Source organism: Ahaetulla prasina, chromosome 3 (genome assembly GCF_028640845.1).
Source record: "Ahaetulla prasina isolate Xishuangbanna chromosome 3, ASM2864084v1, whole genome shotgun sequence".
In the NCBI taxonomy this organism is placed as follows: domain Eukaryota; kingdom Metazoa; phylum Chordata; class Lepidosauria; order Squamata; family Colubridae; genus Ahaetulla; species Ahaetulla prasina.
In genome coordinates this window covers 72,443,131-72,459,352 of record NC_080541.1, presented here as the reverse complement: position 1 = coordinate 72,459,352, position 16,222 = coordinate 72,443,131, and the positions used below count along the sequence as shown (strand labels likewise).

Sequence of the window (16,222 nt, the reverse complement as noted above, 5' to 3'; positions counted from 1 at the left end):
TACAGGAGTTAACACAAAAAGAACAGTTTTTGGATGAACAGCACAGAGTCTTCTCTATTTTAAAGTAGGGACAATGGACAAATAGTTAGGAAAGATCCATCAAAGAAGGTAAAGTAAAGAAAGTGGGATACAAAAAAACCTATACAGTACTTTTGCACTGTAGCATTTTATGTGTGTGTATGTGTGAATGCAATTAATATATGTAAATTCAATTCCTGTACCATTCCTTTTTTTTTTTTTTTTTTTTTTATTCAAAAAGTTTTTATTAGTCAAAAAAGGTTTATACAAATACATATCAAGTATGGTAAATTTTCATTTTTCTTATCTAAAATAAGAATTTTACTCAAATTTTTTAACACATACAACAGCCATAAGGCAAGCAGGTGACACGAAGTAGCTAAGTTTGCAAATTTTAAATACGTAATAAAGAAGAGTCAAGAATAATCAGAATATCGTACAAAAGAGAATAAGGAAAACCAACACAATCCCAAATATCTTTATCACTTCCTAGTTTTGGATCTCAGAACTCTGGGTTCAGCCTGACCTAACTCCAGGGCCGCAACAGCGGCAGCCGCTCAGCCCCATGATCTATAACCTCCCTTCTTCAATTCCTGGGTCATCTGATTCCAGGAAGGCTTTGTGTTCCTCCACATAGGCCGTAGCCTCCACAATTGTACTGATTTTTTCGTAATGCCCTCCCGGAAAATCATCAATCCCTCTGGCATCAGCCATCTGAAGCCCACTCCTTCTGGTACAATTTGCTTGACAAAAATAATATTTCTTTCTTTTTCACGTACCTGTCTGGGAATCTGCCTCAGAATGGCTATCTCCTGCCCCTGTAAATCAGTGCCCCACTCCTATGTTTTCTAAGAATTTCATCTCGCCTCTTCTCACAAATTTGACATGAACCTCTCTGGGAACTGCATGCGTGCGTGCATATTGTAATTAACTCTATAAACTCGATCCACATCCCAATTCATGAAATCAACACCTCTCCCAAGAAATTCTCCCAACAATTTAGTCACAACATCTCTCAAGTCTTCTTGGTCCACTTCTTCCAAATTTTGAAACCTAAGGAAATAAGACATTTTATCCATCTGTAGTCCAAGCACAGCATTGCCTGTCGTCTCCTCTCTTTTCTGCACTGCCCGCATCTCACCCTCCAAACCTTCCACTTTCTGCTTGTTTTCTGCTGAAACTTGTTGAGTATCCTTTAAATCCTTTTGGATAGTCACAATTTCTGCTCTTATTTCCGTTTGGCCTCTTTGCAAATCATCCAATTTCTTGTCCATATTAGATAACTTTTCCAAAATTCTCTCCATCTCTCCAGCAGTTGGTCTCTGACCTTTTGCCATTTGAAAAAAAATACAAAATCCTCAGGCAGGCACAGTATCCTTGTAATTTCCTCCGGATCGATCAGGGGGCACGCACAGGAGCAACGAGTCCAGAGTACAGTTAGTCAACCAGGAAGGCGAAGGGAAGTGATGTCATCAAAATTCTCATAGTGAAGGCGGAAGCTGGACGCCACCACTGTTCCCCAGAAGGAGGGGCCTCAAACCTTCCCTCCTAAATTTCTCCATCACCTCTTCTCCAGAGCTCCACAAAACCGTAATCTTCTTATTTTAAGTTCTCCTCTCTCCAGAATAACTCGTGCTCCTTCCAACCGCAGGGGAGAAAACCCCCGCACTCCGGAGCACTCCACCACGCCACCGATATTCCCTTCCCTTCTCCTCCTCAATTCTTCTCCGTGCCCTGTTCACCACCAGGCTGCTGCAGTTATAAATCCAATGCCCCGGTATCACCGGGCACAGCGGCCCAGGCGACGACCAAAATAATGGCCGCGGCCTGTGGCCTCCGAACCCCGCCAAGCCTAGGACGCGCCAGCATCGGTCCCCACAGTCCTGTATATCGGCTGGGAGACCCCTGGCGAGCCGTCCGTACGGCAGGTGTCCTTTTCGGAACACCTGGCCCCTGAGGGCCTCGGCGGCGGCCGGATTCGGGCGCTGGAGGCAGGAGAAACCTTCCAGACGTCCGTTGCCGCTGGATACCGGAAGTCGTCTCCAATTCCTGTACCATTCCTAATCAAATAATATTTTATGCAAAATTGTGTATTATTATGGGTAAGTAACAAGTGCACTTTCTGGTTTTTTTTAAATACACTAAAATAGTTGGAATAAAATAATAAGGAAAAATCTGTAATCTAATTGAATTAGGATTATCTCCACTTTTCTATTCCATGCCTTTTCAGCTAGCAGAAGGCACCAATACTTGGCAGATGAAGTTGGAACAGGCAACTCCATTCACACTTAATATTTGGAGGATTTGGAATATCTAAATAGGGCTCTTGTAAAACAGACATGGGGAACTTGACTAAAAATCTATTTTATTTACAATAGAGTAGTCCTAAAACAAGCTATTATCTATTTCAGTTTCAGAATTATGTATACTGTTCAATTACTTTCCAGCCTGATTGCACCAATCTTCTACTGATTAGGTTATTATCACTCATTCTCCAACTTTGTGATTTCACAACCCCCAAAAGTAATCCCCCCCCCAAAAATAATAGTTTAATTGGAGTAGTAATACTGAAAAGTTCCAACTCAATTACTGTAGCCAAGGCAACATTTAAAAAACCTTCCAAGTGTGCCTCTTAGGGGTTCTGACTCACAACAGAGAATCTGCAAGTTGTATGAATTAGGTCCATATAACTGTACACCTTTGTGTCAGCTGCTTTTTAATATGGAAATTTCATGTTCAGAGTGCAGTGCAACCTACCATCTAAATACTTGATGCAGTCTGGATTAGAAAGGAAACATACTGGGTTATATATATACATATGTTATATAAACAGGAAAGTTTTCAAGATTGTTTTTCTGTATCCAATTACACTAATGCCACTGCACAGCCACTAGAAATATACAAAGGCTAAAAAGGGGATTGGAATTCAGAGGCTTGGTGGATCCAGGTATTAGTCTAGATATCACAGAGTTACAGCTTCGCAAAAGTAATCTTTTCAAACCATAGTTTCTATAGGATCATCTCCATTTATGTGGCTGTAAAACCAACATTACAGTACATTATTTGTTTAACTTTCATACTCCAGTTGAATTTCATCACATCCTGGATTAAACAGGCAACCTGAGGGAATATTTATAATCTATACATTAGAGTCGCTTTGTGGTGTGAGATGGTGAGCTAACAAATTTAAATAGTTAATTAATGAACACTGAAATACAAGTTCTTCCCTTGTTAAAAGCCAATGCAGGAATAAAAATCTGCTCTACCCCCTAGTCTCCTTTTGGAAATTTGTCAAGCCACCTGATTTAGGACACAGGTCCAAGGTAACACCATATGCTTTTAACCAGTCTTATCCTTCAGAACTTTACAGCTGATCCACAAGACCTTAGGTGGGTTGTTACAGGGAACCTGCCACCCACTCTCACCCCTTGCTTGCTGTCGTCCTCCCCCCCCCCCAGGGTCATTTTTTTCTTACAAGTTCCCAAGCGCAAGGATGAAAATCTGGCTTTTAGAAAACAATTTTCACCCAGGAGCAGTGACAGGAAGGACTGGCCCTTTCTTAAAAGTTCTTCAATGAAACAGTACAGTTCTTTTTTGGGGAGGTTTCTCACAAGTCCACTTGTGAAAAAACAAGTACAAGTACATTTCAATAATGGTCCTACCTCTTGTCATTCTTTTTTTTTTTAACAAGTTCCTTGATGGAACAGGGAACAACTGTCTTTGGTTTTGTTTTGTTTCCTCTGAGTGAAGTTGGCAAGAGTTCGACCAGTTTCCCCTTCAAGTGAGGAGAAAAACAGTAACATGGTGGAATTGTCTTTTTTGCGGTGGAGGAAGGAATTATTATTATTATTATTTTATAAAAAGGGGAACCCGCAAATCCGGGCCGCAAACAACCCGGCTGGAGCCAGCACAAGGGCAAAGGGGTTTCCGCTTCATTTCCAGGCCATCTCCTCGAGCCAAGCCCCCAAGCCCTTGATTGAGGCGGCTTCTGCTTCTGCTCGCCCTTTAGGAAGTAGTGAGGAGAAACACCCCCAAATCCTAGCTACTCCCCAAGGGCTGAGCTCCGCTGGCTTTGAAGGAGGCGGAGGAGCGTCGAAAACGAAGCGATGCCTCAAGGCCAGCAACGGGCGGCGCTTCGAGCTCCCTCCCTCCCTCCAGGTCCCCAGGCTCAGCCTATTGTGGAGACGGCTCTTTCCCGTCCCAGAAGAACCGCTATATTTAACGCGCTGCAAATAAACGCTCTTCGCCCTCCCTCTCCCCGCTCGCCGGTTCCCCGTCCCGTCTCCCTCGAGGGCGGCCGCCGGTGCCTCGTCACCAACCTTTGCCGCCGGCAGCCTCGTTGCTCTGGTTAAACTCGAAGAGGAAATCGAAATCAAACTCGGGATCTTCCTCCAGGCCGCTCATGGCTCGACGGGCAGAGACCGACCGACCGGGCAGGGCTACCAGCGCGCCGCCGCCGCTTCTTCCTTCTCTCCCGGGGCTGCAAAGGGGCCGGAATGTCCACCGCTCCCCCTCGACTCCCGCAGACACCTGTTGCGGCGGGCGATCGGCTGCTGGCTTGCCCGGCAAAAGAACTCTTGGCCTCGGAGGTCCCGCCGGCTTCTCCGCGATGCGGCCGCCTCTGTGAATGGCAGGTCCCAGGACGCCCAGGCAGCTTCTCCCCGGGTCGGTCCAACGTGACCTTTGACGAGCGCGGCTCGCTCCCTTATCTCGCTATCGCTGCCTGTCTGTGAGATCCTCCTCCTCCCTTTGTTTATCTATACCCGGAAACATCAACAATCTAGTTGCTCTGCTCCGCGAGCCTCTCTGGTTCCTCATTTTAAAATAACCCCTCGCCGCTCGAGTTACATACAGCCCGAAGGGGGTTTGGCCCTGGCCTCGCTCCCACCTGGCCTGGGTCACCAAGAGAAGGGAACCTCCCGCTAAAGCCGGCCCTACTCTGAGCTGGAGTGAAACGGCAGTTTGGGCTAATTAGGAAAGCACAGCAGCACCTTCTCTGCCTTGCCTGGGCTCTGAGTTGTACCTCATTAGTAGTGGAATCCCAGGGCTGTGAGGCTAAACCTGGAAGTAAAAATACAATACATGGAAAAAGGCCGTGACAAATTCGAACGGGACTTTATTTTTTTTTATCAGCTCCGTGTTGGGTTTAATTATGTATAAGTTACCATTATAATTAAAGTAAAATTATAAGTTAAATAATAATTTATTATTGCTCTTTGATTTTTATTCAACACAGCCTGACTGGTGTAGTGGTTTAAGGCACCAAGGTAGAAATCAGGAGACTGTAAGTTCTAGTCCAGTCTTAGGCAAAAAGCCGACTGGGAGACACTTTCTCTCAACCCTAGGAAAGATGCAATGGCAAACAATTTCCAAAACCTTGCCAAGGAAACTGCAGGGACTAGTCCAGGCGGTGCCAAGAATTAACAAAGACTTTAAGACGCACACTTTTTTATTCAGGGATTGCAATTTTAAGTACTTTTAACCAACACATACTTTCTCTCAGTCTCTGCTGTAGATTGTCAAACAACCCAATATTAAAATAAGTTACAATCAAACAAAACATTATTTGTGTATTACTTCAAACAGGTTGCTATATTAATTAGTTCTGATTATTAAACTAGTCTTTCTTAGCTTATCATCCTTCAGTAGTAGGATGTCTCCAAACAAATACACTCTTTTCTGTAGTTGAGGAACACTGGTGTCATAGCAGTGTGCTGGCAGCAAACATGATAATGTTCTAAATATTAAGACACCTGACTATCCTAGACAATCAGAGAAGCACTTCTTGCCTTTATTTCTCTTATCAAAGATTCACCACTTGAGATTGTGGATTTCACCTTGCTTAATAGGGAACTTAATCCTACTTTCCACACTGTAATGTATGTGCATATGTGATAACAGTTAACTATGTCAACAGTGGTGCTCGGTGATTTGAATGTGGGATAGAACTCTGTAGATTCACTCAGCCAAATAAAAAGACACACACACCCCTACCCTCTCATGGTTTTGGAATGAAACAATATATATTGATATCTAGAGAGATTTATCCTAGTTTACAAGATTATACCGAGAGACTAAAGATGAAGTCACAACATAATGGCTACAGAAGTGGGAGGGAGCCAATCCTTTCTTAAACCCTTCCCCTATTCCTTTTTTCACCATCACCCTCTTCCAGGAAGAGAAAATGGAACCAGTTTTCTTCTCTTCTTTCTGCCTCTCTATCTAGCCCAAGCCCAGAATGCATTCCTGGTGAGGAGGAGGTAATTACAATGTAGGTAGAAAAAATAAACCCAAACATAACAATAACAGCTCATGCATGTTTGCTATAGATTCATAATGCTAGCTTCACATTCATGTAAAATAGCTATTTCCTTCAGCTTTTCCAAGCTTTCTCAGGTTATCCTGAGGTTATCCTACCTAATAAACCAAAGGTTTCTCTAGAACAGGGATGTCAAACTTGATTTCATTGAGAGATTGCACAGGGGTGAGATTCAGAAATTTTAGCAACCGGTTCTCTGCCCAGTTGCTGGGTGGGCATGGCCATGGAGGGTGTGGCCTACCCGGCCTCCTGTATCATGGGTGGGGGCATTTTCGCCCTCCCCAGACTCTGGAGGCTTTCCTCGAGCCTCCAGGAGGACGAAAACGGCCTCCCCTGGGCTCTGGTGGCTGGAAATGGACTCTTTCCAGACTTCTGGTAGGTCCGTTTTTCGCCCTACCAGAACCTCCATGCAGGCCCTGCACTTATCTGGCATCTAAAATGGGCTGTGTGGCATGGAGACTCCTGGGAGGGGCCGGGTCAGCCAGTCCTTGCAATAACCGAATCAGATTAAAATTAACATCCAGTTCACCTGAACCGGTCCTAACCAGCTGAATCCCACCCCTGGGGTCACATCAGGGTTGTGTTTGATCTCAGGGGGGCGGGGTGGGCACGGCCAGCTCAATAACACTCGTATCGGGGGTGCCTGTGGTGGCCCGAGTGCTCTGCCACTAAAAACAGGCTCCCAAGCTCCATTTTCGCAGTCCTGTGGGCTAGCTCTAAGCATTCCATGGGCCGGATCTGGCCCCCGGGCCTTGAGTTTTCCTGCTCTAGAAGGAAAGTAAAAGAACAAAGGCCAAAATGGAGCTGGCTCTTCCTCTCTTCAAAGTTCACCTGAAACAGAGACCCTTCCTGCTCAGAGTGCATTTCCCCAACTTTGTTAGTCTCTGCTTACTAAACAAATTGGAAAATTTGCCATGATGAAGTTAACATTAATACATCAAATTCACTTTTAAGTGTTCTGCTATGGACTTTTGAAAATGTTGCCTGAAAACTTTTTAACATAGCTTGGAAACCTTCTGTGGTTTCCAATAGGTATTTAATTTTGCTCCCTCTCTATATTTATTGAAAGTATCTTTTCCCATTTCCCTTCATTTTCTGGAATCTTTTTTGTTGCTATCAAATACAAAGTAAATGAAAAGTTTGAAAACTACAAATGTAGTTAGGGGCCGGATAGCTCAGGCTGGTAAGGCCTGTTATTAAGAACACAGAAGCCTGCAATTACTGCAGGTTCAAGCCCGGCCCAAGGTTGACTCAGCCTTCCATCCTTTATAAGGTAGGTAAAATGAGGACCCAGATTGTTGGGGGGGCAATAAGTTGACTTTGTAAAAATATACAAATAGAATGAGACTATTGCCTTATACACTGTAAGCCGCCCTGAGTCTTCGGAGAAGGGCGGGGTATAAATGTAAACAAAACGTAAAAAAAAAAAAAAAACGTAATTGCTCAACTTCCTACAAAGTGTAAAAACATTATACTATGTCGTAAAGAATCATCTTGCAAGATATACAGAGGTTGAGCAGGAGGTGAAGAAGTGAATTGGCTGAAAAGTGTGAAAAAAGTTTCACTTGGAGAAATAATAAGGTTTGTATTTCACTTCCCCGGCAGACAAAATTCTAACTGTTCCTGAAGGTTTCCAATTTCTTAGATCACACTGATCAGAAAACTCAGGTATCAACTCCTGATGTCTAGACTAGCACCAATAAAGACGTGGTTTGCCAGTGATGTTGACTCTGATTTTCCAGGCAAGCTTACAGCCTTCAGATTAGGTTTGGCCCTGTTTAAGATCAATTAGATACTGCCATAAATGCAAAAAACAGATGTATTCATGAGAGGTGAGGGTGGGGGTAAAAAAATATCATCCTAATAATTTGCAGCAATAAGTATGATGTCATTGCAAATTTAGAAATCAGCTACTAGGTTGCAATTTACAAGTAAGCTAATCATAAAGCATTAGTTTCAAGTCTGTTAATTTAATGTAACAAATGTACTTGATTTTGGGCTAGTCTTTGCAAGTCCTTTAGGAAAAAAATGGCAGAAACCTAGTAATTATCATAATTACCATATGTTACTCACTTGCAATACCATTCACTATAATTGCTATAAAATTTCATAAAAAGAAAGTTTAATAGGAAATATTTTATTTATTTATTTATTTATTTATTTATTATTCATATTTATATACCGCCCTATCTCCCGAAGGACTCAGGGCGGTTTACAGGCACTTAAAAACACATAAATACAATATAAAAGCAATTAAAAAACTTATTCTAAAAGCCCAATAATTAAAAATATAGACATAAAACCCAATTTAAAACCCCTAAATTTAAAATCTAACTCAGTCCTGTGCAATTAAATAAGTATGTTTTAAGCCCGCGGCGGAAGGTCCGAGGGTCCGAAAGCTGACGAAGTCCGGGGGGTAGTTCGTTCCAGAGGGTGGGAGCCCCCACAGAGAAGGCCCTTCCCCTGGGCGTCGCCAGACGACATTGCCTCGCTGACGGCACCCTGAGGAGTCCCTCTCTATGAGAGCGCACGGGTCGGTATGTATGTTCATGTATGTTATGTATCAATAATAAAGATTCCAATGCACTAAGTCAGATCTCTACACTAAAAGTATGGTAACTTTGAGATGAATATCCAGGATAATTAAACCAATGACCTAAGACAGACCTGAAGTTCATTTTCTTTTATTATGCTGCAATTCTATAGGTATGTTTACATAGAAATAAATCCCTCTGAGACTTGGTCCCAGGGAGCTGAAAATCTAATTGTGCTGAAGCTTTATTCAAAAAAATCAAGTAAAGCTTATAATGGTTCCCATTTATGATTTTAGTTTTAACACCCCAAATACAGAAACAAAACACTTCTAATTTCTTTTTCTCTCTCTTTCACTCACTCACTCACACACACACATTCATTTTCTTTGATATGCACAAATAGGGTGTAACAGTATATATTTATTTTTAACTTGTTCCACAAAAACAAGGCTTAGTAAATGGTTTTGGGATGTATTTACATGAGTTTTTAACTAGAAGCAGTCATTTCAGTGTTTTGATGCTAATTAAAAATAAAGTTTGTAACAGACAAGATTTTAATTCTGTGTTGGGAGACATAATGCTTTTTTGTTTGCCAAAATAATTTAAAAGTCTGCCACATGCAAATGACCTCACCATTCCAGAAGCTAGGACTGTGGGGCTCCCAGATCACTAAGGCTATATTTCAAAGAAATGTTTTTAATGATGGAAAGGGTATTCCTCTGTAGACTATGGGAATCCCATTTCCAGTCTGAGACCTGAAAAGTCCATCATCAGGAAAATATTTTTCCGTGAAAGCCATTATTCTCATTCTCCTCCCAATTTCCATTTAAAAAAATGATATACTGCCTTGCACATTTTCTGCAATAGTTATCCTACTCCATCAAACAGCTCTTCCTGGTTTCCCATCTAGTAATTCAATATTATATGAATACAAATAATAAATACAAATATAAACATGAATATTTTGGTAAATGCTGGCTCTTATCACAGTGGCTTCCATTACTCTTAACAGCAGATCTGTCCTATCTTTTTGACAAATATATTTACTTATATTTATACATATCCTCCATTCTCATCCCTCCAGCATCTTCCTCATTCTCCTACAAAGTACCTCGTGATTGCTTCTCATGAGTAGATCAGTGCTGCCTCTAGCTGGCCAATGAGAGAGCATAAAAATGGTGTTCTCCAGTCAGTGTTCCACTATTTTTACTATTCTGCCCTGGTTTTGAAATGAAGCCAATGTCATACTTTAAGGAAGTGTTGGCATGTGCAGGGGAGCGCTGGAAATCAGAAGAGCAGCTCCCTGGCATGCATGGGAGCGCCAGGAAGCTGAATTTCCAGTTTCCGGCATGCACATGCGTGCCTGTCAACTGGTCTTCTGGTGAGCAGGCACGTGCTAGAAACCGGAAGCTCCGCTTCCCCATGCATCCATGCGCACCAGGGAGCTGCTCTTCCAGTTTCTGGCACTCCCATGTGTGTGAAGACCAGCTGGCCGGCACACATGTGCAATGGGCGACAGCTGGCATGCCCAGAGAGATGGCTCTACATGCCACTTCCAGCATGTGTGCCATAAGTTTGCCATCACTGCTTTAAGGCAACCAAAAATTATGGACAAAAGATGGTGACTTCCCTCCAGAAGTGGGAAATCTGAGGATCTCTGGAATACACACAGTTTCCTCCATCAGTGCACAATTTTATTTATGGTTGGAGAAGCAGCTTAACTGGAAAATAATCTGCTTTCTTGCAAAAGCACTCAGGAAGCTTTATGGGTTCATCAAGATTCAAGAAAGAACTCAGGTTGAAAATATTTGGAGTTGTGGATTGCCTATTTCTGGTCTCATATTTTTGAGTTGATAAAAATATTTACAAATGAACCAGTTGCTACCAGTTTGCCCCAAATTGGGAGAACCAGTAGCAGCGGTGGCGAGAGGCTCCGCCCACCCGCCCGGATGTCTCTGCACATGTGCAGAAGCATCATGCACGCGTGCACCCATGAGCAAACCAGTAGCAGCCGAAATTGAAACCCACTATTGAAATGAACTCATACAAGTAGTCTAGGTAAGGAATTGCTGTTTTTATTAATTCATTCTCTGCGCTCTTAAATGAAATACACACATATAAAAAGCAAGATAATTTTTGTATCAGCTGTAAATCTGACACTATTGGCCACAATCCATTTAGAAGTAAGGTATACAAAAACTGTTGAAGCTAAAAATTGTCCACTATATATTAATTTAATGTCAGTCACAGCCATAAGCTCTAGATCGCAGACTGAAAAGCCCTATGTAAATATTAATGTAAGATATTCCCCAAATGATGGTAGCAGATTACAATACTTAATAAAACTTCTTATTTATAATCTGGTTGGATGATTCAACAGGATTACTAAAAAACATTTTTTGAAACTTAACACTGGACATGGATAGACCTAATTCATAAATCACTTAAGCATAAATGATATGACAGTAAAAACTAGAATGAAGTGACACGCAACCGTATTTTAATAAACAAGTAAAATTTCCCAAACCTCAATAGTTCTTGTCTCATTGTGGTGGAAAGAGTTTCTTTCTGCTGATTTATTTTAAAATAATTTGGTATATCACAATATTGTTCTCTAGGCACAATATGCCAGAAAGAATAATCCAAGTGAGACCATAATGATCAGATTTCTATGAGGAAATCTGCAGTCTCCAGTTTATAGACACTAAGAGAAACTTGGCTATCTGTAGCAATAACTCCAAAATTAGTACTAATTTACTAATTTTAGTCATCAGTACTAAAAGAACTACCCCAGCTTTGGATCAGTACTATCTTTATAGTACTTTACAATGTCTATCTTTAAAGCAATGTGGAATTGGGATAGGAATATTTTTTAAGAACATTAAAAAGTTGTGCAGCAAGCTGGAAACAAGTAGGAAGGATTAATAAATTAAACTTTATTTAAATGTAATTAAATTTCTATTTAATTAATTGGGATAATTGCAATTCATGCTTAATTGCAATTCCTACAGCATCTTGAGTCTCCAAAGACCTATGCAAGGGTCCTTTTTGTAGACTTTAGTTCAGCATTCAATACCATCATTCCAGACATTCTTCTAACTAAGCTAAACCAGCTACAGGTACCGGAACAGACTTGTAAGTGGATCACAAGCTTCCTAACAAACAAGAAGCAGCAGGTGAAGCTAAGCAAGATCACATCAAATATCTGTACAATTAGCACAGGGGCCCCCCAAGGCTGTGTGCTCTCCCCATTTCTCTCTGTATACCAATGACTGCATCTCCAATGATCCATCTGTTAAGCTACTGAAGTTCGCAGATGACACAACAGTGATTGGTCTCATTCGAGACAATGACGAATCCGCATATAGACGAGAGGTCGAACGACTAGCCTTGTGGTGCAACCAAAACAATCTGGAACTGAACACACTCAAAACCGTAGAAATGGTGGTAGACTTTAGGAGAAACCCTTCCATACTTCCACCTCTCACAATACTAGACAACACAGTATCAACAGTAGAAACCTTTAAATTTCTAGGTTCTATCATATCGCAAGATCTAAAATGGACAGCTAACATCAAAAACATCATTAAAAAAGGACAACGAAGAACGTTCTTTCTGCACCAACTCAGTAAGCTCAAACTGCCCAAGGAGCTGCTGATTCAGTTCTATAGAGGAATTATTGAGTCTGTCATTTGCACCTCTATAACTGTCTGGTTCGGTTCTGCAACCCAACAAGAAAAACACAGACTTCAGAGGATAATTAGAACTGCAGAAAAAATAATTGCTACCAACCTGCCTTCCATTGAGGACCTGTATACTGCACGAATCAAGAAGAGGGCCGTGAAAATATTTACAGACCCCTCGCATCCTGGACATAAACTGTTTCAGCTACTACCCTCAAAACGACGCTATAGAGCACTGCACACCAGAACAACTAGACACAAGAACAGTTTTTTCCCGAAGGCCATCACTCTGCTAAACAAATAATTCCATCAACACTGTCAAACTATTTACTGAATCTGCACTACTATTAATCTTCTCATAGTTCCCATCATCAATCTCTTTCCATTTATGACTGTATGACTATAACTTGTTGCTGGCAATCCTTTTGATTTATATTGATATATTGACCATCAATTGTGTTGTAAATGTTGTACCTTGATGAACGTATCTTTTCTTTTATGTACGCTGAGAGCATATGCACCAAGACAAATTCCTTGTGTGTCCAATCACACTTGGCCAATAAAAATTCTATTCTATTCTATTCTATTCTATTCTATTCTATTCTATTCTATTCTATTCTATTCTATTCTATTCTATTCTAAATAATTTCCTCCCTTTTGGCCCAGAATGTGAACCCCTTTCAGAAAGTTTAGATAAACTTCCGTTCTATAGTATTCCTATTTCAACTTGCCCATCATCTAAGTAATCTTTGTTGAGCTAATCTGTGCCTCTAGAATCCCAAGTAAACTGAGTGACAACCAAAGGTAGTCCTTGACTCACAACCACAATTGAGCCAAAAATTTCTGTTGCTGAGCAAGACGGTCATTAGTGAATTTTGCTCCATTTTACGATCTCTATTGTCACAGCTGTTAAGTGAATTACTGCAGTTGTTAAGTCAGTAACACGGCTGTCAAGTGATTACGGCTTCCCCATTGACTTGTTTGTCAGAAGTTTGCAAGAAGTGATCACATGACCTCGTGACACTGCAACTCATAAATGAGCCACTTGCCAACTGTCTGAATTTTGATCATGTGATCATGGGGATGTTGCAATAATCATAAGTGAAAAATGGTCATAAGTCATTTTTTTCCAGTGCTGTTATAATTCTGAACACTCACTAAACAGTTGTAAGTAAAGGACTACTTACGTAGGATGTGTGATGTTTATTTCTAGAATGCTCCCTAAGAGAAAGATGTCTGGTGCCACATTGTTGAATCCTTTTGGTATCAAGCAAGAATTATTTATTATCCCACGTTTAGTAATGTACTAGCAATACTGTGTATAATTTATCTTGGGAGTCGGTTTTGTTTATTTGTTTGTTCATTTGCAATCCATCCTGGAAGTTCCACTGAAGAGTGGTGTAAATTAATACAAAGGTACTTTTTATTTAGCTGAGGATGGCAAAACTGACTGTTTTGATTAGAGACAATAGTTTTATTAAATTTCTTATGGCTTGGGAACATCTATAGAACAAGGGGGGAAAAATGAAATTTTGACTTTGGAATTTATTCTTAGTGAATGTATCCACGGAGGAAGGAAGCAATGTGCCATAGAACATCAACTGAGAACTGGCCCTCAAAGCTGGAAGTATTTTGAGATCAGTGAATATAGGAAGAATTGTGAAGTGCTGCTTAATGCGTACTCTCATTTCCTGCGAATGAGAACTGGTAGTAAAATACCAGTGACACAATGGTTGAAAATTAACGTAAAATGGAACAGTACTATACCGATTACTGGAAGGGGTGAGTGTCTGTATGCCCTGAAGGAAAAAGGTGCTGAGAAATGAGATGTTGCATGTGTGATATTGACAGACTTATTTGCCTAATATTTTAATAGATATATTTTAGCCGGCTCTTGAGAACATGCATAGATATAAAGTTCTGCATTCCAAAACACACTGGGGGAAAAATCCAGTATGCTCAGAAGCTCATGATTGGACACCTGGGAATAGCCTGATCAGATGTAAATGAATCAGACTGGTGATTCACAAGTTGCTTTTTTGAGGGAAATTGAGACAGTGTAGTGAGTTACTATTGGACTAGGACCAAAGTAAATCCAACCACCTTCATATTTGTTATGGGAATAAAATAAAGGAAGAACCCTACGCAGGTTGCCTTCAGTTCTTGGATAAAAAAGTGGGGTAGGAATATCTGACCAAAGAAATATGTATCAACTGAAAAGTTCTAATAATGATACCCATTATTAGAACTTTTCAGTTGATACATATTTCTTTGGTCAGAAGCCAAAAGAGTAATTGATAATTTTAAGTCATTTAAGTCATTTAAGTCATTTCAGAATAGGGTGGGGTAGGGAAGAGAAGAGAAGAGGTTTATTGGCCAAGTGTGATTGGATACACAAGGAATTTGTCTCTGGTGCATAAGTTAAAATCTGGTGGCACCTTATTCACCAGCCATCTTTTTCGTCTAAGGTTCTACAGAATATTTTTTAGTATGTCATCAATAATCAATGTAAAAACAAACCTAGCAAACTTTCTCAAAATGCTGAGGGTGTAGAAAGCTGGATGGAGGACTCTCGGCAAATACAATATAAACCTCAACCCCCTCATGCTCAATTTTGTGGACAGCTTTTAGCTAGGAATATTTACCAGCTATGAACATTCTGGCTCAATGAACTTTACTTTCTTTTTCTTTTCTTTTTGAAGCCCATTTGGAAAAGGCCAAAGATTCTACAAAGGCAATCTCAGGTTTGGTGATATTGTTAATTAGCCTGCCTGCCTGCCTGCCTGCCTGCCTGCCTGCCTGCCTGCCTGCCTGCCTGCCTGCCTGCCTGCCTGCCTGCCTGCCTGCCTGCCTGCCTGCCTGCCTACCTACCTACCTACCTACCTACCTACCTACCTACCTACCTACCTATCTATCTATCTATCTATCTATCTATCTATCTATCTATCTATCTATCTATCTATCATCTATCTCCTATCTATCTTCTGCCAAACTTTTAAATTATATTTATACTTTGTTATTCAGGTCTTATTATGGTTGTTTGCAGTCAGCCAACCTATTGAGTCCTTCCCAAGGACCTGGGATAGGCAGATGTTGTTCGATGGTGTTAAAGGTATTGTCATATGATATAAACTGTTCCAAGCAACTGACAGTAATTTTATCAATGCTGATGGTATTCAAGTAGCGCTCATATGTTTGGGGATTGCACCCAAGGTACCTACACTATTGATACTGTCTTTGCTTTCTTTTGCTACAGTCGTTCTACTTCCATTTGCAGGTCTTTGCATTTTGTGACTTCCCCCCTCCCAATTCTTTCTCTTCTATTGTGCTATCCCTGTGTACTGCCACCTCCGCTATCTAAATCTTTTTGTATTACTTTTCAAAGGAGCATTATGTGGCAGATACCTTGTCTGTTTGAATTCTAAAGTCACAAAGCACTTAATTGTCTTCATTTTCTATTATTTTATCTATTTTATGGCCCCATAGGTTCTTGCTTGCAGGCAAATAGCATTTCTTGCCGATATTCTAATACACCGTTGTTGCTACTTTGTAATGCCACTATTTGTAATTATTCCATTTGATCATCTTGCTAACTAAATGGCCCACTGTTTCTTCAGCTTCTTTGCAAAGGTAGCATTTGCTGTCAGTTATTGTTATTATTATTACAA

The 16,222-nt window shown here is 40.9% G+C and overlaps 1 protein-coding gene across 4 annotated transcripts in view; it reads right to left on the bottom strand.

The window, feature by feature from the left end:
• Positions 1–16,222, bottom strand: part of NFATC1 (nuclear factor of activated T cells 1) — a 138,174-nt gene that overhangs the window by 116,829 nt on the left and 5,123 nt on the right. Inside the window, exon 1 of one of the 4 annotated variants that reach the window (XM_058175264.1) lies at positions 4,338–5,062. The exons of 1 other annotated variant lie outside the window; for it this stretch is intronic. In XM_058175264.1, the coding sequence (XP_058031247.1) occupies positions 4,338–4,422 (85 nt within the window). In that variant the 5' untranslated portion in view covers positions 4,423–5,062. Of the gene's footprint in view, positions 1–4,337; positions 5,063–16,222 lie in introns of those variants that run through there. 2 more of the 4 variants (XM_058175263.1, XM_058175266.1) reach the window with 2 other exon arrangements.